Here is a 23,951-nt window from a genome sequence, read left to right as displayed (position 1 = left end):
CAATTTATTTTCTCGCCAGATTTTTTCCATGAGCTGGCAGCTGTACCCCAACGAATAAAGATGAATGCACCCTTGCACAACTGTACGTTTGAAGAGTAGCGAGGTGTTAGGTATTATTATTTTTTCCTCTCGGGGCATGAAGAGAAATGAAATTGTATCGAAGAATGTATCCACAATATTGTGACAACTTACACGAGTTGTGGCAACGTTTACCAACCGGCAAGTCTGAAAGCAGGAGGCGAGCATTTAGCGATGATAATGAGTAAAGCGTTAGGCCACTTGGTGCTTCAACTCCAGCCAATCTCACTCGTGTAGTGATATTCATTTTGGATGACCATGTATAGGAGATACACACATATCAGACGTTCAATTATTAAACCATTACAAGTTGAATTCTCTGAAAAGTGTGCACCCGCTGGGTGTCAAATATTAAAACGGAAGGCCATAAAGCAGCATAGGCCAATACGTGGATCATGATCCGAGGGTGGATCACGATAGATTTTGTTGTGGATCTCAGGAACAAATCAGAACAAACACCTCCAACATAAGCAAAACAGCAACTTCCATTGCTGCAGCTGATGGCAAATTAAAAATCCCTGACTGAGGAATTCGTACGCTGAGAACATAACCACGTCCACCAATAGATGGCGGAAGCACTCTACGTCTCCAGTATATATCACGGGCTCAAAATCCGCCTGGGCAATTGTTGGTTACAGCTTTCCGGTGTTGGAACTCGCGCAGCCCGTCGAGATCCGCCAGCAAGGATCACAGTGCTTCGTGCACTGGCCGCCGGTGCCGTGAAGCGAACAGAGCCTCGCGTTCGTGAGGCCACGTGGGCCACAATCCCACGTTGAAGGCAAAGCCTTGTTCGCGTCGGCGCCGCCGTTCCACGCGCTTCTAAACACAGGACGCTCGCTCGCTGGCTGGCTGGCTGGCGCGCTGGCTGGCTCGCTGGCTGGCTGGCTCGCTGGCTGGCTGGCTGGCTGGCTCGCTGGCTGGCTGGCTCGCTGGCTGGCGCGCTGGCTCGCTGGCTGGCTGGCTGGCTCGCTGGCTCGCTGGCTCGCTGGCTGGCTGGCTCACTGACTGGCTGGCTCGCTGGCTCGCTGGCTGGCTCGCTGGCGCGCGCGTGCCCGGGAGTGTGCCGCTGCACCTTGACCGTCTCCCCGTTGCTCGCGTGGTGCTGCCCGTTGCCGCTTCCGGCGCTCTGCCCACTGCCCGAGCTGCGGCTGCTGCCCACGCTGCCCGTGCTGCCGATGCTGCTGCGGTCTCCTCCTAGTGGCGCCAGTCAGAGGTGGGGGGGGGGGGGGTAGAACAAGCGGTGCGGTTCCGTCAGCGCAGGGAAAACACGGCGGCGCGGAAGGGGGGGGGGGGGTTCACGCTCCACGCATTGCAGCGGGCAGAGGGAAGGGGCTCGCAGTCAGAAGGTTGCGAGTCCTTGGTGGTTTACTCAGCCCATCATCCCTATGGGGTCGATAACGTGAGTACCGCCACATTGTGAGGAAGTCAACGGTGGTTGTTGCGTGGAAAGACTCGTCCCTGCCATAGGAATGTGGAATTTTAATCACTGGCTGAGGGCTGTAAACGGAAGATGGGCACTCATGTGCTCTTGTGTGCAGGAAATCACTTTGACTTTACAAAGACTCGGATTGGATTGCCTTACAGACTGTGATGGCAAGTTATATAACGTGCAGTTATTTGCTAATCCACTGCTGGATGAAGGCCTTCCCCCAACGCAGTGCCAGTCATTTGACCATACTTCACCACACTGGACAGTACGGATTGCTGGAGGAGGGGGCTGAGGCATGATGGTTCCTTTCACTCACCACTGACGTTAGCCATGGCCAGGAATCAGACTCATGTCTCGGAGTTCATAAAACAATGTATCCAATTCTATTTCATGTCCATTCAATAATATGTTGAAATCCAGTGCGGAATAAGAGGCATGGGATCACAAGGAATCGCCTCGACGATGGACTCGTGGACACAATGGAAACAACTCTCGATGAGTGCTCAGAATACAACACACAAAGACAAAGATCCCCCCTATAGCCCTAACAGACTGTTGGGGCAAGTGCTGTTAGCGAGCACTTATAAAGGCAAGCACGGTACACGGGGGGGGGGGGTGGGAAGCCAACACCACGCCTAGCCACCTTTGTTTCCCCAGTGGCGATGTTTACACACCATGCCTGCTACTTATTTGAGGCTGAGTTGACCTAGGGGAGGACCAAGACCGGTTCAGACAATCGCCACTGATGTTGGCCAGGAGCAGGAATCGAACTCGAGTCGCCGAGGTCACAGTGCAGCGCGCTAACCACGACACGGCCGCTCCCCATTCCAACACACACTTGCCCTCGGAACCCCACGGTAAGGGAAGTACCCGATGGGTTTTAACGGCGAGTTAATCTGCACCCTGCGTGTTTTTCACTTTCCTCTTTCACTCCAGCACAATTGATGACAAATTGTCAAATTCACTAAAGGCTTCATTTCTATACTCTGCATGTGACAAACGAGCCAATTAAATAAAACAAAATGGAGTAAACATATTTAATTGCTTTAAAAAGTACGTTTATTTTTGTTACTTTCATGGGAAAAAAACATGTTTTTGAACAGAGCTTTTAACAATCCTAAGCCTGCTGGCGATAGGCCCGTGCACATTTCCCTGATAATAATGATGGTTTGAATTTCTTCTCAGCTGCCGGCCATATGCTACTATCAATCTCCCCGTCTGCGTTGGCAGTATTATTTTTGTTAATCCTACAGCAGAAAGGAAGAAAAAAACCCATTCGACAATTTTTTTTCTTAAACGCCCAGGATTTACTGGGCGTTATTAATGTGCCCATACAAGACCGTGCAAGGCCAGCGTACAGCTATGCCAAACATTTTGTGGTGAGCAATAAAAGGAAAATAAAATATGCCATCTGATTCTGAATCTAATTGTTAATGTCCTTGTCAGATGTTCGTCGCATGTTTAACGATAAAAGTGAAAAACAAGCCGTTTAAAGTAAGCAATTTTTTTTTATGAACCCCATTTTTATTTTATTACTTTCAAGAAAATTGATTTACAATTTAGATGTATAGACAAAACAATACTCAGGCCTCATACTAATATGAGCCACAATGCATTATCGAAGCCATAGGTAGGAGTTAAGAGCACATGACTACTCAATCAATGTTCATTATTCAGCTCGGTCGGATCTCATTGAGAATCAGTATCTCTTGCACGGAAACCTGAAGCACATTTATTTATTTAAAATGTATTTTATACTGTATATGTTTTGGACTATAATGCCTGACTCCTATAAACCAGGTTCAGGTATCTTCAGTGTTCAATTTCCAGGATATCGAACAACGTTGGTAATTGTCATCGGCACCTCTGATTATCATGGTTGGCTACGTACGGTGCGAAAGAAATTCAATATACACAAGTACATATGGGGCTTGAGCAAGCAGAGCCCATTGCAAGCACGCTGACCGCTACGCTTGCACGATGACTTTTATTTTTGTGTTGTCAGTGCCATGCAATGAGAAGACCCCATTCTGAACTCTCATAAAGCAGTGCATTGTTAGAAAACAGTGCGTGGAAGTGGATACAACAGAGCTACCTCTGAGATCCCTTCAGTGACCTTTGAAACCAGCACTCGGGGACAACACTCTCCCACCAACCCTCCGCTCGAGTAGTGTTTTATGCACGGCAGTCAAACCAAATTTGTTTTGAATTTCAGAGCTGGAATTTATCCAATTTAAGTGCAAATCAAGATCAAATGTATTACTCTTGTGTTTATTTTTGTACAGTCCATTTGGTGACCGGGCTGAGAACATCAACCCACTTAAAACGAGAGATGTCCGTCTAATCACAGGTGGCTTGTCAGGATTCAAACCCAGGATCTCAGTGGTGCCAGCTCAGCGCTCTGACTTCTGAGCCACCCCGGGGATGCATTTGAAAAATAAGTGGCAGATAAACCCATGGCACAGAGATGCCTGCTGCTGCTGCTGCTGCAATCGCCACGGTAGGCGAGTGCGGATGGACGCTGTCGCAAAGCGTATGGAGGCCGAGTGGCGGTTACCCGTGGGTGTCTTGGCGGCCCACACGTCTTCCGTGGAGCTGCTGCCACCCGTCTGGCCCGGCGTCTCCCCTGCACGCGAGATGTGGGGAAGTGGGGGGGGGCAAGACACAAACCGTCGGCCCATTGGCTGACTGAGACCATCTTCCTACTGGCTCGGTCCACGAAAATGCTTTTAGGGTTGCTGTGTCCAAGAATGATGCGGCTTTTTTTTCTACCGCTTGTGTTTTTTTCTATCGTTTGTGGTTTTTTTATATCGTTTGTGTTTTTACGCGCTTTTTTTTAATAAACTCATTGTCTGTTGTTGTCGTATTCTCAAATCTTGTAACTCAATTTTAACCCACTTCCCAATGTCGTATCAACTGCAAACTTGGTATACGTATGTCATACTGATGACAATACTATATTCTAGCATTAAAAATAATATGTTTTTAAACATGATTTTTTATATGTTATGTTTCGGCTTGGGTCTAAATTGTCCACGCTCAACTGACGTTGGCTGTAATTGGCCACGGCCCCTTACGTTATGGCAAGCTTCGGGGTCACTTCCTGGAGTCGTGGAGTTCTACCATTACTCGTACGGTATATTTCATTAAAGCGTGTTTAAAAAAAAATCATTTTTAAAATATTACTTATTTACGCCTTACTTTGTATGTGTGTTGTTGTGGTTGTTGTTAAATAGCAACGTTATTCCAATTTGTGCTATGGGCATCGTGTTGTGATAGGAAGCGTTCATTCAGAGCTCTTGTGGAGCAGTGGCAACGGCAATTGTCAGTGGACGGCCAGTGGAAGAATCTTACAGAACTACTTCCAAATTCCCTTCAAAGTGAGCTTTGTTCTCGAGCCAAATCAAAATAAAATATATAAGGAGGCACATTGTCTCCTCCGCATATTTGTCTTTATACTAAAAAAGTAGTTTGCTTGCCTTGAACCAATGCTGTCAGAAGGCTTTGTAGCTTGGGTAATAACACATTCCTGCGGAGGGAGCTGGTAGGAACGTTGGGTTGCTCGGTCAATGGCCAGGGTCAACGGCGGCACCACGTGGTGTATTCCGCCAAATATGCCCGACTGTGAGGGCGGGCACAAGCCGGCGTGAGTAGGTTAAACGTTGAGTTTTATAAGGGCACCACGGGGTGACCAGCCCCTCCCCACCCAGCCCCACCCTCCCCACCCAGCCCCTCCCCACCCTCCCCTATCCACCCAGCCCCACCCCTCCCATTTTTGGATGCACGACGGACGGACACAATAATCCCCTGTGGGCTGGTGGAACCAGGAGGTTCCTACCAGTATGATTTTGTTTATTTGGCCTGTGCTGTGTCAAATAGTTCAATATTCAATTTAAACCTGTGATCGCTTAAATTCGCACTTGGTAGCTTTTATGGTAGAATGAATATGAATATGCGCATAAAGTTTGGCAATATCTTTTTGGTCAAACGCAAAGAGACCTACAATGTATGCCCAGGGTGGCCCAAGCTTTCTCAAGTAATAATGTCATAATTACTTGCATATTAACTCGGCCATCCGTGGGCACAGCTGACACTAGCAGGGAAACCAATTTATGAAAATATGATGAGCCTACCAATACACTTTGGAATGACTGTTCAATGAATATACTTTCCTCGGGGCATGTGGAATTTCGACAACTAGGTGCATCAAAAGTCTTAAAAATCGTCGGGTGCAGACAAACTACGGCGCATGGAAGAAAGAAACGAACAAAAGCGACTGCAAAAGTTTGGGGTCAAAATAAATATGAGCAAGACAGCAGTCATGGTCAACAAAATCACCGCGCAAGATAAAATAATTGTTGGACGGACACAACAGGAGAGAGAGCACAGCAAGGGGACATATAAATGCATATACATGTTTATACAAATATATAAAACAAACCTTTTAAAAATCCCTTCAATCATCAAGCACATTCGTATATAATTGTTCGGTATCAAATGTCGTTATTGAAAGGTTTACCATCAAACACTCTGCCACTTGCCTGCTTACCCTCGTGCTCTGTAGCAAACGAAGTCATGCAAGCATGTGACAATTTTTTTGGGGTCTAATCTATCTTGTCTCATCTATCCGTAAACGCGTATTGATCTAAACTACCCCATGGCACACTCCATCGCATCGCTGGACAACTTCATCACATTAATTAGATTTATAGCTAAATTCATTAATCCACTGCTGGATGAAGACCTTCCCACGACCCCCCAACCCCCCCCCCCCCCACTATCAGTCTGTCGGGGGGGGGGGTGTTGTCTGGTCAGACTTCGAGCACAGGGTTTGCTCTTCGTAGCAGACTGCGCTAACCGCTATGCCACGGCATCCCTCACGACATGCACTTGGTGAAATCGGTCGCATAGCCTTGTTTGCGAACAAAAATCCTCACTTTTCCTGGAAAGCAGGCCTATCGTAACCCCTACCAAAAAATCCCGCGGAAACCCTAAAACGTTACACCGTAAGGTCAAGTAACAGTGCGACGGGGACAGACGCGACACTGGCATGCCACGCTACTGATTGCACCCTGACCCATTTCCCGGCGATGCTGCCACGTGGAATTTGTCCCATCTTTACAGACGGACCTCTTGCCTGCGTAGCTTCGCTGGTACTTTGCATGCAAATGATTCTCTCGTGAACTCCAACCCCCCCCCCCCCCCCCCCAGTGGCCGGTGATGTCTTAGAAGCATTTTAAGCGGTCAATGAGAAGACGTCGAGAACCAATTATAATCATGCTTGGCAGTGCGATAGTTTGTGTTGTATCATCGGTGTGAATTTCCCAGTTACCTCATGCTGTCATGGGGGTGAGTGTTCCCCCAACCCCCTGCTGATGGGTCAGCCCCCCATTCTAAATCCTTATAGTTAAGTCAAACAATGTTTTTGGTACGATATATGTCCTGTAGTTTGTGTCCTGTTTTCACCTATAGAGTTTAAGACATGAATGCACTTAGTTGTCGAAATACCACATGCCTACAGGAAAGACCAGTATATTATTAGGAAGCCACTGGAGCTATGCACTTTTAAATCTCGATTGAAAACTAATTTCTTTAGAACTGCTCTTTGTCTTTAGTTTGTTGTCCTTCCACCACAATTTTGTTAAGCGCAGATGGCTACGTACAGGTACGAAAGAAGTTCAACATACATACAGTGGTGGTAGTTTCATAAAAGTTAGCACCAATGGAAAATGTTCTGCTTTGGGATCCTTCATTTAACGCAGTGGGGTTCTCAACCTTTTTTTTTGTTGGCTACTGCTGCACCCTCCTTGTTGAATTTAGTTTCAACCGAGTGACCCACCTTGCCTGACCCAACATGGTTCTGAGAAATTAATGCATGAACAATGAACATCAACATTTGAACCCAATTGTCCATTTTGTGATGTACCCAAACTCGCGAGTAACAGCAAGCGCTTACAAAAAATGCAACGGACGCTCTGCACGCGTGGCGTTATTTGTTCGTGCTCGCTGGCTACTCTTGGTAGCTCGTATTGTTTAGGATCAATGATTTTATGAAGGTCTTTTATATATCGTCCTAGGTGGCCATACGGATTAAAATGTCATCATAGTTATTTTGTATAGGCAGATCATACATGATTATTCACTAATGACTCTCATGTATAAAACAATTGAACAGATCTATAAATCACCTCGCGTACCTACCCCCTTCGACATCGCCACGCACCCCCAGAGGGGGTCCCGTGTACCCCCCCCCCCCCCGGTTGAGAACCACCGGCAAGCTTCACGTGATTGATCCACAAGCCGTCTGGGGCTGCACTGAGTGCTAAACATGCGTAGAAATTAACGATGGGCGCCCGCAGCCTTTCCTCGCATACCCAGGGGGCTAGACGCTCGAGCTGAATGCGCACGATAGTTAATCGCATTGTCGTCCAGTTCCTTGTGCGTCTTACATTGTTTTAAATTTTGTTTCACGAGGACCGTGTCGTGGGATTTGGTTTGACCCCCCCCCCCCCCCCCATCGCTATAATCAAGGTCACGCTGCCAGGGCTGGTTGCAAATGTGTAACGGACGTTGTATGGTTGGCCTCTTAAGTGAATGTTCCAGTGCTCAAATGATTATTTTATTATTATCATCATCATCATCATCGGTGTCACAGCCCAAATAGCCACGACTTCATTAAAATGAGTTAATGACGTTAGTCCTTGCATAAATACCCCTTGGGAAAAGCAAAGATTGAATATCAACGGGTTCGCGTGTGATTTAATATAGGAAATTGAATTAAATATTAAGGGGGGGGGGGGGGAGATGTACACAACAAAATTAATAACCCACCAATTATAGCAGGCTCCTGCTGAGGCCCACTAATTGGGATCAGACAAGGGCAGTCGTTCCCATCAGCTGCAGCTGCAGTCACGTGGGACTCCTGTGGCTCGGAAGTAAGTAACCCCTGAGTAACAACTCTGGGTCCAGCACAAGGCAGGCTGTGCTGATGCCACACCAACGTGTGGCTTTTGGCGGTGCGCTGTACGGCCCTGCGATGTGTTTTCGGGTCATGCCGCGTGCTGTTCGGGACGGCAAGCCTTGACGCTTCGCTCCAACTTGCCGGGAGCTTCTGTCGGGAACTGAAATAATATCGATGGGGAATCTCACTTTTCCGAAGCAGCTCCCGGCACGTGGTGCGAAACATCGGACATCGCCTGCTTCCGACTCGAAACCAAAGCGGAGAGCCGCTGTTGGTGCCGTATTTGCCGAGGCATCTCATGTCAGTGTTTTCTCACTGCTGGTTTTCTAAAAAAAACCTTCAGACACTTCCACAGGCTCAGTACCTTCCACATAAATCAGTGTCAATTCCAAATTAGTGGGAATATTACCGTGCACTTCTGATAATAAGGATTAATTGAAGACCTTAACAACTGACTGCAACGACGAACAAATGAACTGTTTGCAATTACAACTGAAAAAGTAATTAACGTGCACCATTTGTAACGCAAACAAAACAGCCACACTCGGTTTGCGATGGCCACGCGCAATTCGTTTACAGTTTGCGACTACGCTGCCACTTTAGTGGTTGACTGTTAGGGGGTTTCTCTAATTGAAACAAAACTTTGATTTAAAGCTTTCGTGACTGCAGTAATTCATATTCTTAGTTTTTTCGGTAAAGTCACGTTGAAGAGAAACAACAAAATAACAAAATATATATAAAACAATAAAAAAAAGTCACATTATGGTCGAAACGTCGTGAGAATTTTTTATTGTTTTATATATATTTTGTTATTTTGTTGTTTCTCTTCAACGTGACTTTACCGAAAAAACTAAGAATATGAAACAAAACTGTTATTATAAAACAAGTTAACTGGCACACACACACCGGGTGAGACCACAGGAGTGCCTTCAGGCCTAACGGGCCAAACCAAAAAATGCTCACACGATGTTCGTGTTACATGTTTTTTTTTTACTACGAAAGAAGGCGCAAGCATTTGGACGTCAGAATTTCTGCATTATTATTATTCTTCTTCTAAGCTCCTCTGGAGATAGTTTGGCTTCGTTTGCTCGCCCCTTATATTGAGAATCGTGGTTCTTCTCTCATCCAACTGTGGGCAACAAAGTGTCCACGCCTTACACATCGGGGTGACGAAGGTGACCCTAAAGATTAACACCCTTGAAGCACCACGAGCACAATTATGCAGGGGGTCATGAACCCTACCACATCCCATTATGAAGTGAAGCGCAGTATCGCAGTGTTCAATTGGCTGCAACATCATTCACGGTCCCCTCTTCACCCACCGCAGTGCATCCAATTCTACCGCGTGGGGTTTCGCGGCTCGTGCTGCTGTGGTGCTCATGGGTTGTATACCGCGCGCGTCGCTCTGCACGACGCCCGACGTTTCGCTCCACGCGCCGGGGAAGCCACGCGGCAACAACCCGAAGACGGAGAAGCCCACCGTCGCCCATTCCCTACGGTTGCCCCTACGGTTGCCCACCTTGCGACTCGGCCTCCGCAGGCTCAGCCTGGAGCGCCTGAGTCTCCGGAGCTGGAGGAGGTGGGGGTAGGGGCAAGGACAACGGCTGGCACAGAAAGTAGGAGTGGCCGGCTGCTGTGGCACCCGCCACTGAGGCTTGCTGCTGCTGCTGCGGCTGCTGTTGCGGCTGCTGTTGCTGCTGCTGCGGCTGCGATTGCTGCTGCTGTTGCTGTCGCCGAGCATGCTGAGACACGCGCAGGGTGCAGTAAGAGTAGGCCCGGGGGCCGGCCGTGGAGGGAGTTGCTGCCTGCCCAGGCCCGAGGCCAGGGGACAGGCAGGAGACTTGGTTTCGATGGTGGGGAAAGTGCGAATGGGGTCAGGCAATGTGGGGGGGGACAGAGGAGAGATACACGGAAATGTGGGGGGTAGGTGCCACGGGCAACGAGCACAATGAGGGGGGCCATTGAGTGACGCCGCACGCGGTGGTGGTGGGTGGTGACACGAATGAAAACAGGAGAGGAGAGAGAAGGAAAATATTAGTAGAATAAGTGAAAGTACAACGTACGCACCTCTTGCACAGGTCGTGACATATGAAAAGTGCAGAACAGGAGCAAGTGTTAGTGTAAAGTTGATGTTATCGATAGGAGGTGCAAGCACGTGTACGTGTACAAGCGCGCGTTGCGCAAGTGGCGAGTGGTCTCAGTGCACGGCTCAAGCATTGCCCCAGAGTTTCCCACGAGGCCAGGTGCGGTTTGCCCTCCGTGAAGCTGCAGAAACTGCGATGTGTTCCGCATGTGTACTCGGTGAGCTCTGGGGTAGACGCGCGAGTGCGGTAGTGCTTGGGTTAAAGTCTGCGCCTGCTGCTGCTGCTGTGTGCGGATCTTATTAGCCAAGGGCGTTGTGGTTCAGTGTAAAAATTAAGTAACGTGACCTTCATATTCTTTGGGTCTTTCGGTAAAGTCACGTGGAACAAAAAAAATAACAACAAAAAACGACGACCTTTCGATCGCAACACAAGCAATTGTCACACCCTCAATTTTGCCTCCTGATGACGATTGCTCGTGTTGCGATCGAAACGTCGTCGTTTTTTGTTATTTTTTGTTTGTTCTACGTGGCTTTACCGAAAGACCCAAAGAATACGAATTCCCGCAGTCACGAAAGCTTTACGTCAAGATTTAACGTGACCTTCCTTTGTTTTAATGAGTTCAGGAGACCCGAGTGGACATTACGAGGGAACAACGAGCCATGATCGCAGTCTGCCCATTTGCAGAGGCAATGGCCGATGATTAAATTCGCACCGGGTTCGTTTGAACATCTTTCAAGGCCAGGTTGACACGGCGGCCGAAGAGTTGCAGATGCCGACGAGACCTCGCCGGTCAACACCTGTGCTGTACGGATCACCACAACTCGTTGCAGAGTCACAGAGGTGACCTCCCCGCGATCTGTTCTGAGAGTAACGGTCAAAATCCAGCTGCCTTCAGGCTAGCCCTCGGTCACCCGACCTCTGTGGGTGCCTAGCCGCCAGCCGCCTCGGTCACCTGCCATCGTCCATCCCGCACAGGCACCCCCGACCCATCACGACGTTATCTTTCTGATTTAGCCTCAACACTGCTTTCCTGACACACATTCCATTGGGAACTTCAAAGTGCCTTTACTCCATCCTGTCACGAAGTTCCATAACATCATCGCACGTGCGCCTCTCCTTAAAGGCCAAAGCTTCTCTGCTATTTCCTTTGTTCAAACCACCTTTCGAGAAATTTTGATTTAAAGCTTTCGTGACTGCAGTAATTCATATTCTTAGTTTTTTCGGTAAAGTCACGTTGAAGAGAAACAACAAAATAACAAAATATATATAAAACAATAAAAAAATTCTCACGACGTTTCGACCATAACTCAAACGGTCATCATCAGGTGTGTCGGTTTGCATAAATTTATTTTGAAAACGGCATATTTATTTATTTATATATAAAAAAAATAACGTTTGCGTCACGCGCAACGATTGGCAGTTTGCCCAGGACTAGTCCATCTATTTTTTGAAAAGAGGAGGGGGGAGACGAAATTTGTTTTTATGTATGCTGTCTGAAAGCCACTGTAAGCGTGAACAATCAATCAAGAACTGAAATGATTTATCAAATCTTTCCAATGATTGCTAAGATAGAATCCATCTTCTCGGTTGAAATTGTCTCTGTGTTTGTATATGTGGATAGCCTCATGAACGAATCTCTCATGGAAGCCAAATGGCTTACAAAGAACCTCCGTCTTGGAAAAGTCAATGGCATGTGAGCCTACTGAATTAGAACAATGATCTGCTACGGCCGAGGTGTTGGTCCTACCGTGTTTAAGGTCTGCTTTATGTTCACGAATGCGGTCCGAGATATGGCGTTTGGTTTCTCCAATGTAACTACTACCACAGAGGCAACTTAGTTTGTAGACACCAGGGTATTGTATGTCCGGAATCACATCTTTTACAGACGGAACCAGATCACGGATTTTATGTAATGTGTTGAAACGGACCTGGATCTTGTGTTTATTCAATATTTTGGACATCTTTTTTGTGATCCCAGCAATGTAGGGTAAAGTGATGGTTTTGAAAGGCTCCTCAAGAGGGTTCTTCTTCATGGTTTGAGTGATAGCTTTGCGGATTGTATAGTCGGAGTAACCATTAGCCCTAAGAGCTTGGTGTACGTGCTTGAGTTCACTGCTTATGTGTTCCTGGTCGGATATGCATTGGGCTCTATGATACAGAGTCTTGATGAGAGAATTCTTCTGTGATGGATGGTGGTGGGAATCCGGTTTCAGATAAGCATCCGTATGGGTAGCTTTCCTGTAGACAGAGTGGCTCATTGAACCATCAGGTCTCTTTTTAATTAGGACATCCAAAAAAGGTATCTTGCCATCTATTTCGACTTCCATGGTAAATCTGATGGCTGGGTGTATGGAATTGATGTGGTCGAAGAATTGGTCTAGAGCAGGCCGGCCATGTGGCCAGATGACAAAAGTGTCATCCACGTACCTCTTCCATAAGGTTGGGCGCAGAGTGGCAGTCTGGATGGCGTCAGTCTCAAATTTCTCCATGAAAATGTTAGCTATAACTGGAGAAAGGGGGGAGCCCATTGGGGTGCCCTCAGTTTGTTTGTAGAAAGTTCCATTCCAAGTGAAGTATGTATTGGTTAAACAGTGTCTCACCAGGGGGGGTACCTCAGTGTTTAGTCCTTGATGAACCAAGTCTTCAATGATTGCAATGGTGTCAGGTACAGGAACCTTGGTGAATAAGGAAACTACATCAAAACTGACAAGCAGGTCGTCTGGGGACAGGGAAATACCCTTGATTGTTGATACCAGGTGAGTAGAATTTTGTACCGCAGAGGTGGTTTTTCCAGTGAAAGGACGCAGGATTTCAGACAAAAAACGAGCTAGTTTGTAGGTGGGGGAGCTGATAGTAGAGACTATGGGACGAAGAGGTGTATCAACTTTATGTATTTTTGGTAAGCCGTATAATCTTGGTGGCCTGGCAGCAGAAGGTTTCAACGAAAACTGTTTAGATTGATCAATTAATGCGGTTGAATCAGAAATTATTTTGTTGGTTTGTGTGACGAGGCTGTTGGTGGGATCTCTTTTTATTTTTGTATAACTACCATCGTCGAGTAATTCTTTAATTTTGTTGTTGTAACAGTTCTATTTCCGATGGTCTGAAATCCGTTTTAGCTAAAGGTCTAAACTTTGCAGTCACACCTAAACACATACCAGTTAATGATATAATTGCCCAAGTAGACGTTGCTCTCAGGGGCCTGGGTCACATCGCTGCAGACGTAGCAAGATCTGAAATCGCTGCAACCCTCAAAAACGCTAAGATGCCAGCTAGCAACCTCAGCAAAGATGAGCGTTTTGAATTATATAAATTAAAAAAGAGGAATGATATTGTAGTTCTCTCAGCTGACAAAGGCAATGCTACTGTCATCATGGATAAAATAGAATACAACAACAAAATTAAAGAATTACTCGACGATGGTAGTTATACAAAAATAAAAAGAGATCCCACCAACAGCCTCGTCACACAAACCAACAAAATAATTTCTGATTCAACTGCATTAATTGATCAATCTAAACAGTTTTCGTTGAAACCTTCTGCTGCCAGGCCACCAAGATTATACGGCTTACCAAAAATACATAAAGTTGATACACCTCTTCGTCCCATAGTCTCTACTATCAGCTCCCCCACCTACAAACTAGCTCGTTTTTTGTCTGAAATCCTGCGTCCTTTCACTGGAAAAACCACCTCTGCGGTACAAAATTCTACTCACCTGGTATCAACAATCAAGGGTATTTCCCTGTCCCCAGACGACCTGCTTGTCAGTTTTGATGTAGTTTCCTTATTCACCAAGGTTCCTGTACCTGACACCATTGCAATCATTGAAGACTTGGTTCATCAAGGACTAAACACTGAGGTACCCCCCCTGGTGAGACACTGTTTAACCAATACATACTTCACTTGGAATGGAACTTTCTACAAACAAACTGAGGGCACCCCAATGGGCTCCCCCCTTTCTCCAGTTATAGCTAACATTTTCATGGAGAAATTTGAGACTGACGCCATCCAGACTGCCACTCTGCGCCCAACCTTATGGAAGAGGTACGTGGATGACACTTTTGTCATCTGGCCACATGGCCGGCCTGCTCTAGACCAATTCTTCGACCACATCAATTCCATACACCCAGCCATCAGATTTACCATGGAAGTCGAAATAGATGGCAAGATACCTTTTTTGGATGTCCTAATTAAAAAGAGACCTGATGGTTCAATGAGCCACTCTGTCTACAGGAAAGCTACCCATACGGATGCTTATCTGAAACCGGATTCCCACCACCATCCATCACAGAAGAATTCTCTCATCAAGACTTTGTATCATAGAGCCCAATGCATATCCGACCAGGAACACATAAGCAGTGAACTCAAGCACGTACACCAAGCTCTTAGGGCTAATGGTTACTCCGACTATACAATCCGCAAAGCTATCACTCAAACCATGAAGAAGAACCCTCTTGAGGAGCCTTTCAAAACCATCACTTTACCCTACATTGCTGGGATCACAAAAAAGATGTCCAAAATATTGAATAAACACAAGATCCAGGTCCGTTTCAACACATTACATAAAATCCGTGATCTGGTTCCGTCTGTAAAAGATGTGATTCCGGACATACAATACCCTGGTGTCTACAAACTAAGTTGCCTCTGTGGTAGTAGTTACATTGGAGAAACCAAACGCCATATCTCGGACCGCATTCGTGAACATAAAGCAGACCTTAAACACGGTAGGACCAACACCTCGGCCGTAGCAGATCATTGTTCTAATTCAGTAGGCTCACATGCCATTGACTTTTCCAAGACGGAGGTTCTTTGTAAGCCATTTGGCTTCCATGAGAGATTCGTTCATGAGGCTATCCACATATACAAACACAGAGACAATTTCAACCGAGAAGATGGATTCTATCTTAGCAATCATTGGAAAGATTTGATAAATCATTTCAGTTCTTGATTGATTGTTCACGCTTACAGTGGCTTTCAGACAGCATACATAAAAACAAATTTCGTCTCCCCCCTCCTCTTTTCAAAAAATAGATGGACTAGTCCTGGGCAAACTGCCAATCGTTGCGCGTGACGCAAACGTTATATTTTTTATATATAAATAAATAAATAAATATGCCGTTTTTAAAATACATTTATGCAAACCGACACACCTGATGATGACCGTTTGAGTTATGGTCGAAACGTCGTGATAATTTTTTATTGTTTTATATATATTTTGTTATTTTGTTGTTTCTCTTCAACGTGACTTTACCGAAAAAAACTAAGAATACACCTTTCGAGAATTGAAACCCACCTGCTGTGGATAGCTTACACACACACCGCAGCCTCTGCACTGTCTGCAATAACAGACTTCCCCAAGACGTCTATCCCCATTTTAAAGCGGCGCGTTCGTAATCATCGTCTGGAATACGGCTCCCCACGGTGGTACCGTATTATTAAAGTACTCATCAAATTGCACTCCAGAGTTTGGCGTGCGTCTTACTTTCCAGAGCGTCTTCTAATCCAGAGAATGCGGTAGCCACCCCCTCGTCTGTCCATGAGCCCCGACCAGATATTGTTTACTTGTCGGTATCACTCGAGGTGGAATCACTTTATCGGGAATGGTGGTGTAGCGGTTAGCGCACTGCGCTACGAACCCGTTGACCCCAGTTCGATTCCTGCTCACGGCCAAAACCAGTGACGAGTATCTGTACCGGTCCTGGGGCTCCCCTAGGTCGACTAAGCCTCAAATGAGTATCTAGTGCGGTGTATAAACATCACCACTGGGGAGACAAAGGCGGCCAGGCGTTGTCCTAGCGACCCTCGTCCTCGTGCGCCATTCTGGCCTTCATAGTTGTTACTCGCTAATAGCACTTGCCCCAACAGTTTGTTAAGGCTATACGGGGGATCTTTGTCTTGTTTGGAATCACTTTACCGGTTCCAATTTCAAAGTGTGGCCGATAACAGTGAATTATGTTATAATCCCTGCAATTTGTGGGTTATCCAACAATTTACTCATGTTGGCCATATAAATAGATCAATATTCACTCAACTTAGGTGATGCAAATGGATCAATTGTGTATGGGCAGAAACCACCACAAACTCCCCAGAGCAAATTTAACTGCACCACTGAAAATTCGAAGTTGAAGTGCTTGGTTACCACAGCTGGATTGCTGCGTCGGAGGCGTTGCCTTGTGCCTTATTGCTTTTTAAGAGGCTTCGAGTTGTTTTGTGTATATATACACGATATCGTACTCAAGTAAACTTTAACAGCAATTTAATTATGCAATTTTTTTTGTATGTTATCGTTTAACTGCTGAGACGCTAAATGGAAGCCACACGACGTCGATCCTGAGTGCACGGGCATTACTCAGAAGCGTTTGATTACTTGCAGCTCGATGACTCTGCACTGAGAAGACCCCGTGATCATGCATGCATGCCGTAGAGTGTAACCGTTACGCACACATCAACGCAGCAGACCTCAATGTTAAATACATCCACACGCCCGCTCGCTCACACGACTGCTGGAGGAAAGGGCCTCTACGAGAGGGAGCTTGAAATATCCCCGAATGGTGTATTTGGAAGCAGTATGATGTAGATCATGATACATTTAAATATATATCGTGCCCGATACAATGGGGCATCTCATAGTGCTTTACATTACATCTCGACTCCAAAGGGCACCCCCAGTGGAAGCTCTCCCTGTGAGAATCGCCAGAAGCTATAGCGTCAAGGAGTACACAGAAGTAGAGTAAATTTTACATTTTATAGCCTGACATTAATTCGAGTGAATAAAAAATAAAACGAAACACTTTTATCACTGACACAGCCTTGAATGGAAAATTAAAACAAAATAGATGACATCTTAGACAAGGGTTGGAGACTGCACGTATCCATTTTATCTCTCTCCGCCATCTCTATTTCTGTGCTATGAAGACGGACCATTGCCCGAAACGTCGCCGATTACAGTATATACATATATTTCTCAACGCACAGTGTGATTGACCAGTGCTTTGAGTCTTATTTTGCTACTTGCGTCTGTGCAACCACCGCCAACGCAGGAGCATCAGCAGCAGCTGTGGTGGCGGCGGCGGCGTCATCAAAATAATTTGGTTCTAAATGAATGAAATAGTGCCAAACAAAAAAAGAGACTCGTCACTATCAACAATGGGTTAACTGATTACACTATGTAACACAATTTTTGTTCCTGGGTAGTAAGTGTTATTTCGTAATTGCTTATGCCTAAAAAGTATAGAAAATGGCTATTATTCCCCACAAACTTTGCTTTTGTGACCAGGACAGTGATATTTTGAAATTTACCTATTTTCAATGAGAAAACGGGCGAATTTGTGTCTTTTCGTTCACATAAAGTCAGAAAAAACAACATATGAATAAAAATTAACATGCATTTATACTAAAGTAATACAAAAATGACTACAAAAGATTTAGAAACCAAGGCCCACTACCACAGGCGGGACTGGCCACAGCGGACCGAGTTCTCTGTGGGGAGGAACAACATCAAGTGGGAGCCACTGGTGGACCCCGGAAGGTGCTGATGCCACCACTCCACATCAAATTGGGCCTTATGAAAAAATTTGGCAGAGCTGTAGATAAGGAGTCGGCAGCCTTAAAGTACCTTCAAGACTTCTTCCCTAAGCTGTCTGAGGCTAAGGTCAAAGCTGGTGTCTTCGTCAGACCACAGATAAAGAAGATCCTGGAGTGCAATGAATTCCCCAAGAAGCTCACTAGTAAGGAGAAAGCGGCTTGGAACAGCTTTGTCGCAGTGGTTCGTGGTTTCCTGTGCAATCACAAGGTCAAAAACTATGTGGAGCTGGTTGAGACTCTGGTGAAGAACTACGGCACAATGGGCTGTAGGATGTCCCTCAAAGTCCAAATCCTTGATGCTCATCTTGATAAATTCAAGGAGAACATGGTAACGTACTCGGAGGAGCAAGGCGAGCGCTTCCACAAGGATATACTGGACTTTGCCGCTACCAAGGACAGTATAACGAGAACATGATGGGAGAATACATTTGGGGGCTGATTCGTGAAAATGATTTACAGTATAATCGTAAATCTTGATAAACTACTCACTTCTAAACGTTTTGTAGTCATTTTTGTATTACTTTAGTATAAATACATGTTAATTTTGATTTATATGCTTTTTTCTGACTTTATGTCAACGAAAAGACACAAATTCGCCCGTTTGCTCATTGAAAATCTGTAAATTTCTAAATATCACTGTCCTGGTCACAAAAGTTTGTGGGGAATAATAGCCATTTTCTGTACTTTTGAGGCATAAGCAATTCGGAAATAACACTTACTACTACCCAGGAACAAAAAAAAAATTGTTACACTTATTTATGCTTCAAGCAGCCACAATAGCGAGGCGACATCATGGAGCACTGCGACACGTGGGGCACAGCCAACAAGTCCGTAACTCCTGCACATGCCCCAACCCTTGAACCCAGCCCCCCTCTGCCACGTAAAGCTGCAGACGGGCTATCATATTGACCTTCAAGCTGCGGGCTTGCGCGATCAATAAAATCGCACGATGGCATCGCAAGGAATAACCTCAAACGTCCGTCCATCGCCGCTCATCATACTCCGCAAATGTTTGGTTCGAGTAAGCGCACACCTTGACCCCGGTTCCCACCCCGTGGCCTTTGTGCCACTCGATTCCGACAGCGTCATCGCCCTACGTATCGCCCCCCCCACACCCGAGTGCCGTGGGTTATAATGCAAATGCCTCAGCTGTTACTTCATTAACTCAGCAGCTAATTAAGTGATGAGTTAATTCATCTCATTATCTGTGTTTATTTTCACTTGCACACTGCATTTCCACGGCGACGGAATAAATATAGCGGCGCGCTAAGACTTGCCGAATCACTGAAGTAGTTTAGACATATATATGTTTTCCAAATAAGTTCGTGTTCCACGTATTGACAAAACTAATTTAATTTCGATTTAAAGCTTTCGTGACTGCAAGGATTCATCTTCTTTGGTTCTTTAGGTAAAGTCACGTAGAATGAGAATAAAATAATAAATTGATAAAATAAAATAACACAATAATATTCTCACGACGTTTCGGCCACAACACAAGCGGCCTTCATCAGGTGAAGGGAGTTTCACAACATTTGTGCGGTGATCCACGAACCCTCGCTGCCTCCACAGTGCTGGATTACAGGCATGCATAGCCACGACCGCCCGACTAAAATACTCCACTAAGAAACACTTCACGAACGGGTGGAGTACTTCTCATAATTTACATTTTCCACTAACTACAGTATTTGAAAGCTTTTATAGCCTTAGAATAGTCTTTACTCAAAGGTAAATTCAAGTGATTTCCTGCTCAAATAAGCTCTGTGGCGATGCTCATTTCCTCTTTACAGCCCTGTGCCTGTGGTGGGAAATCTGCTTTCTTATGGCAGGGGCTGAGTCTAGCCATACAACGACCACTTCTGACTTCCTCACAAAGTGGTACTCGGTTTTATCAATCCAGGAGAGTGGAATGATGGGTCCAGTTATCAACCCCCCAACCCAGGATTTGAGGTCTCAGCCTTCCGAATGTGAGTAGCTCACCCTGTGTACAGTAGTACTGTACATGCATTTGCATGATTACGTTTGAATATTTTCTTACATGTGCTCATTAATCACTCGGTATGCCACGGGCTGCCTTGTGGCTGTACTCGCGAGGGGCATGCTCCAAATCACCCCACTGCGGTTGATGAATTATCATGATTGAGAGTCGAGGTTCCGTCACAAGAATCGATTCTCACTTGCACCATTCCTCATCTTGTTCACGCTCTTTGCCTCAGTGTAACATCGGCATATCGGGTGGATCCTCATTTGCATTGCAGCAATAGCAAATGTCTCACAAGCACTATTAAACGTGCATATCGTGAGCCAAGAGGATTGATTTTAATCGAATCGAAGCATTGTTTAAACGCGTCGTCGGTACTGCCGTGTTGAAAATGAGAAGGAATACAAACGAGATGTTAGAAATGAGACAAAAAAAACTTGATTCTTAAAATGGGAACTCAAATTGTAAAAAAAAAGTAATATTCGCTTAGACTGCAATGGACCAAGCGTGGTACAGTTTAGGTCAATATGGTGATTATAACGACTCGCAATTACCAGTAAAACCTTGGATTGCGAGCATAATTCGTTCCAGAAACGTGTTTGTAATCAAAAGCACTCGTATATCAAAGCACTCATATATCAGTTGTGAACACGTGACGCTCGGCAGACAAAGCGTATATGTACTACTCGTATTGCAAGACCTCGCTCGTTAATGAAATTAATATTTATTTAAAAAAATTGCTCGTGTTGCAAAACACTCGCAGACCAAGTTACTCGCAATCCAAGGTTTTACTGTATTTTTAAAATACTAAAGAGCAAGCCAGCCGACTTTAATCAATATTTATCTCTGTGCTCTGCAGAGGCATTTTCAACTGTAGGTTCTAAAAATGGATGGCGTGGACCTATAAACATTGGCGCGGTCCTGTTTGGCAACAACAAAGGTTCTAAATGTCACTTTGCCACCTGGATTGTTTTTGCGCTGAGTTGACAGTTTCACGCGAATGGCATTTCTTAATTCCCCGAGCCATCCTTTATAGACAATTTTAATGGCATATAACCAAAAAAAATCATAAAAATGTAAAAGGTTTTTTTTTTACATTTTGTCCTCGGCGTTTGCCCTTGTCCAAGGACGCTTTAAAAGTGCAGGTGGCAGTTCAGGCAAAAATACAAACCACGGCAGAATCCCCGTGGCCTCTCGCCTCGAGACCTCTGCTCGTCACGGAGCCACTTGCCGCACCATGAGCAGCCGTGAATTTCAACGGCGTGTTGATTCAGCTGACACCTTCCCAATCGCTGCAGCAGATGCATTTCCCACAGTACGGTGCACGCGCGAAGCCGGTTTTCTCAATCCACCGCTCGATTAAGGCCCTGCCCATGCCGTGCAACGGCATTTGACCATACTTAACCACGCTGGTCAGTGCGGTTTGGCGAAGGCGGGGGGAGCTTAGAAGCACTGTGCAACAATGGATTATTCTACACCGCCCTCCACCGCCTACAACGTAACCTCACGCAGTCTACAATGTCTGTTATGCACGGTGGTTGGTCACCCAAGCATCATAAGCATCCGATATTATGAACGGAGCAAAGGGTAGAAAGCCCCACAGCAGCATGCAAATCTTTTGCCACGCATCTTCCACAGCTCTGTCTCAAAGGTGCACTTGATCTGTGGCTTGGGGAATGGCAGGGTTTTTTTTATACCAATATCTGACAAGAAAAACATCCAAATGGTCGCATTTTTTGTTGTTTACGAATTTGACCATTGTTGTTTATATTGTCCGTATGTTGAACTTCTTTCGCACCTTACGCAGCCAACCTTGCTCATCAGTTTGCGAAACCTTCAATTAGGTCCGTAGTGAGTGTTGCAACGTCTTTGTTTTACAGTCTTCCACGCTATTGTAGACCTCTTTAAATTTATAAAACCGAGAGATGGGGAACAAAAAAAAGATTGACGAAAAAAGTTTTCAGTGTCTGTCTCAGTTGAGAAACTATTCCGACTCAGTACAAGGGGTTCACCACCACCATATCATTGCATCGTCAGACCGCTGAGTTCAAATCACTCACCTTTGTTTCAGCCGGGTTAGTGTTAGTAGGTCTGATGCTCATCAAGGCTCTGTAACTGTTCTTTGGTGTTTCGTGGGCTATCCGTCACGTGACTATGAGAATCACTGGCGTTAAAGTGTCCCTGACAGCAGCGGCTGTTCGACGAGACACTTTCATTTGTTAGTTCGCTGCCTCACCAAGCCTTGTAAAATTAATTATGCACGCCCTGCGATGAGGCCCTCAATGAAAAGCTAGTAGCCGCGGCGACGCGTGTCACTTTGATGGCCTTAGGTGTGCGTGCGTGAAGAACACACGGGGTGGGGGGGGGGAAGTGTGCTGACACTGCACTACAATCTAAAAGTTAAATTTTTACCCGTGCACAATATATATCAAGTATTGCATGTCTGAACGGAGCTTGGGCTTCTGCTAGGTCAACTCAGCCTAAAATGAGCAAACGGTTCAGTGCCTCCAATATCAGCACTACTGGGGAGACAAAGGTCGGCTGGGCATGCACGGTGCAGGTCACACAATCCCTCTCGTGGCGTGATGACCTTGAGAGTTTGTTCCAAGGTCAAGCGGAAGAGGCGATCACAGGCAACGGCGATGAAGCAATGACACCTCGCTCGCCATTGCTTCCTTCTGCTAACCCTCGCAGCGCCGGACCTTCGACGTCTACTCTTAAAGGGTCTCCTACCATCTGGCATTAGCTACGGAGGAGGATGGAAAAAATGACACTCAAGCAAGGGCAGTGGGGACGCTGGGTAGCCGTCGCGCTACCAAAACGCAACGGTGAGTCTCCTTTAGACCGAACGCCAGCACCGACTCTGGCAGAGAAAGAAACGACTTCCCAGTATTGTTTTTGTTTTTCATTGTTTTATATTTTTTTATTATTTTATTGTTTCCCTTCTACGTAACTTTACCGAAAGAACCAAGAATATGAATCTCTGCAGTCACGAAAGCTTTAAATCAAGACTTCCCAGTAGTTGCACTGGCCCCCAATCGCAACCATCTGTCATCAACGCACAACATTTGACCCAACAGTCCTCTCGGTTTAACACGGAGAACGGTCATCCTCGCGTGCATGCGATGTCTGCGTAAAGGATTTTTTGTTGTTGGGTGTTTAACTTCAACGCATCAGTACGTCTACGTACAGCGTTAACTTTTGTTTTAACCGAAGGAATTTAATAGCAATGGCGCTTGTCGCTATTTGGCCACAATGGGTGGAGAATAGAGGAGGATGGGTACCCGGACGATATTCTTCACGTTTCCCCCATTGTCTCGTCAGACATTTTAATTGCCTCATTAAAACACTCATAACGAGTAAAGATACCTTAACACGGAGTTTACTCCACCCGTTACATTGACACGTGAGAGTGTACGTTGAAAACAGACTCAAAAGGGATTATTTTTTTGTTACAACTCTGGGCAGGACAACAACATTGTAAGTACAGTACTCCGAGTCTGCAGTGGTTTGCAAATATAAACATAAATAACATTCTTAGCTCTTTATATATTGTTTATATATTTATAAATATATTTTATTGTTTTATTGTTTCCCTTCAACGTGACTTTACCGAAAGAGCTAAGAATATCAATTACTGCAGTCACGAAAGCTTTAAATCAAAATAAATAACAATTAAAAGGCTATTAATACGACTGGAGCCTAAAAGACACCAAACTGTAAATATCTAGTCATAAACTTAAATATTTGATCACAATAACATAGCTTATTATTATTATTACGTGTGGTGGCAGAGTGGCTGCTTCACTTAATAAAAAAAAAGACCTGGGTTCAATT

The 23,951-nt window shown here is 45.5% G+C and overlaps 1 protein-coding gene across 7 annotated transcripts in view; it reads right to left on the bottom strand.

Moving 5' to 3' along the window:
* The window catches only part of LOC116949707 (caskin-1-like), a 416,361-nt gene that overhangs the window by 28,289 nt on the left and 364,121 nt on the right, over window positions 1-23,951 (bottom strand). For 5 of the 7 annotated variants that reach the window (XM_032967321.2, XM_032967318.2, XM_032967319.2 and 2 more), the window contains 3 exons: window positions 9,988-10,308; window positions 4,065-4,133; window positions 1,151-1,272 (listed from right to left, as the gene is read on the bottom strand). In XM_032967321.2, coding sequence (XP_032823212.1) covers window positions 1,151-1,272; window positions 4,065-4,133; window positions 9,988-10,308 — 512 coding nt within the window. The remainder of the gene's footprint in view (window positions 1-1,150; window positions 1,273-4,064; window positions 4,134-9,987; window positions 10,309-23,951) is intronic. The other 2 variants (XM_032967323.2, XM_032967324.2) reach the window with 1 other exon arrangement.

The sequence above is a fragment of the Petromyzon marinus genome, chromosome 37, assembly GCF_048934315.1.
Source record: "Petromyzon marinus isolate PM22_M1 ecotype Great Lakes invasive population chromosome 37, UKy_Petmar_22M1.pri1.0, whole genome shotgun sequence".
Classification (NCBI taxonomy): domain Eukaryota; kingdom Metazoa; phylum Chordata; class Hyperoartia; order Petromyzontiformes; family Petromyzontidae; genus Petromyzon; species Petromyzon marinus.
This window is presented reverse-complemented; position numbering and strand designations above follow the sequence as displayed.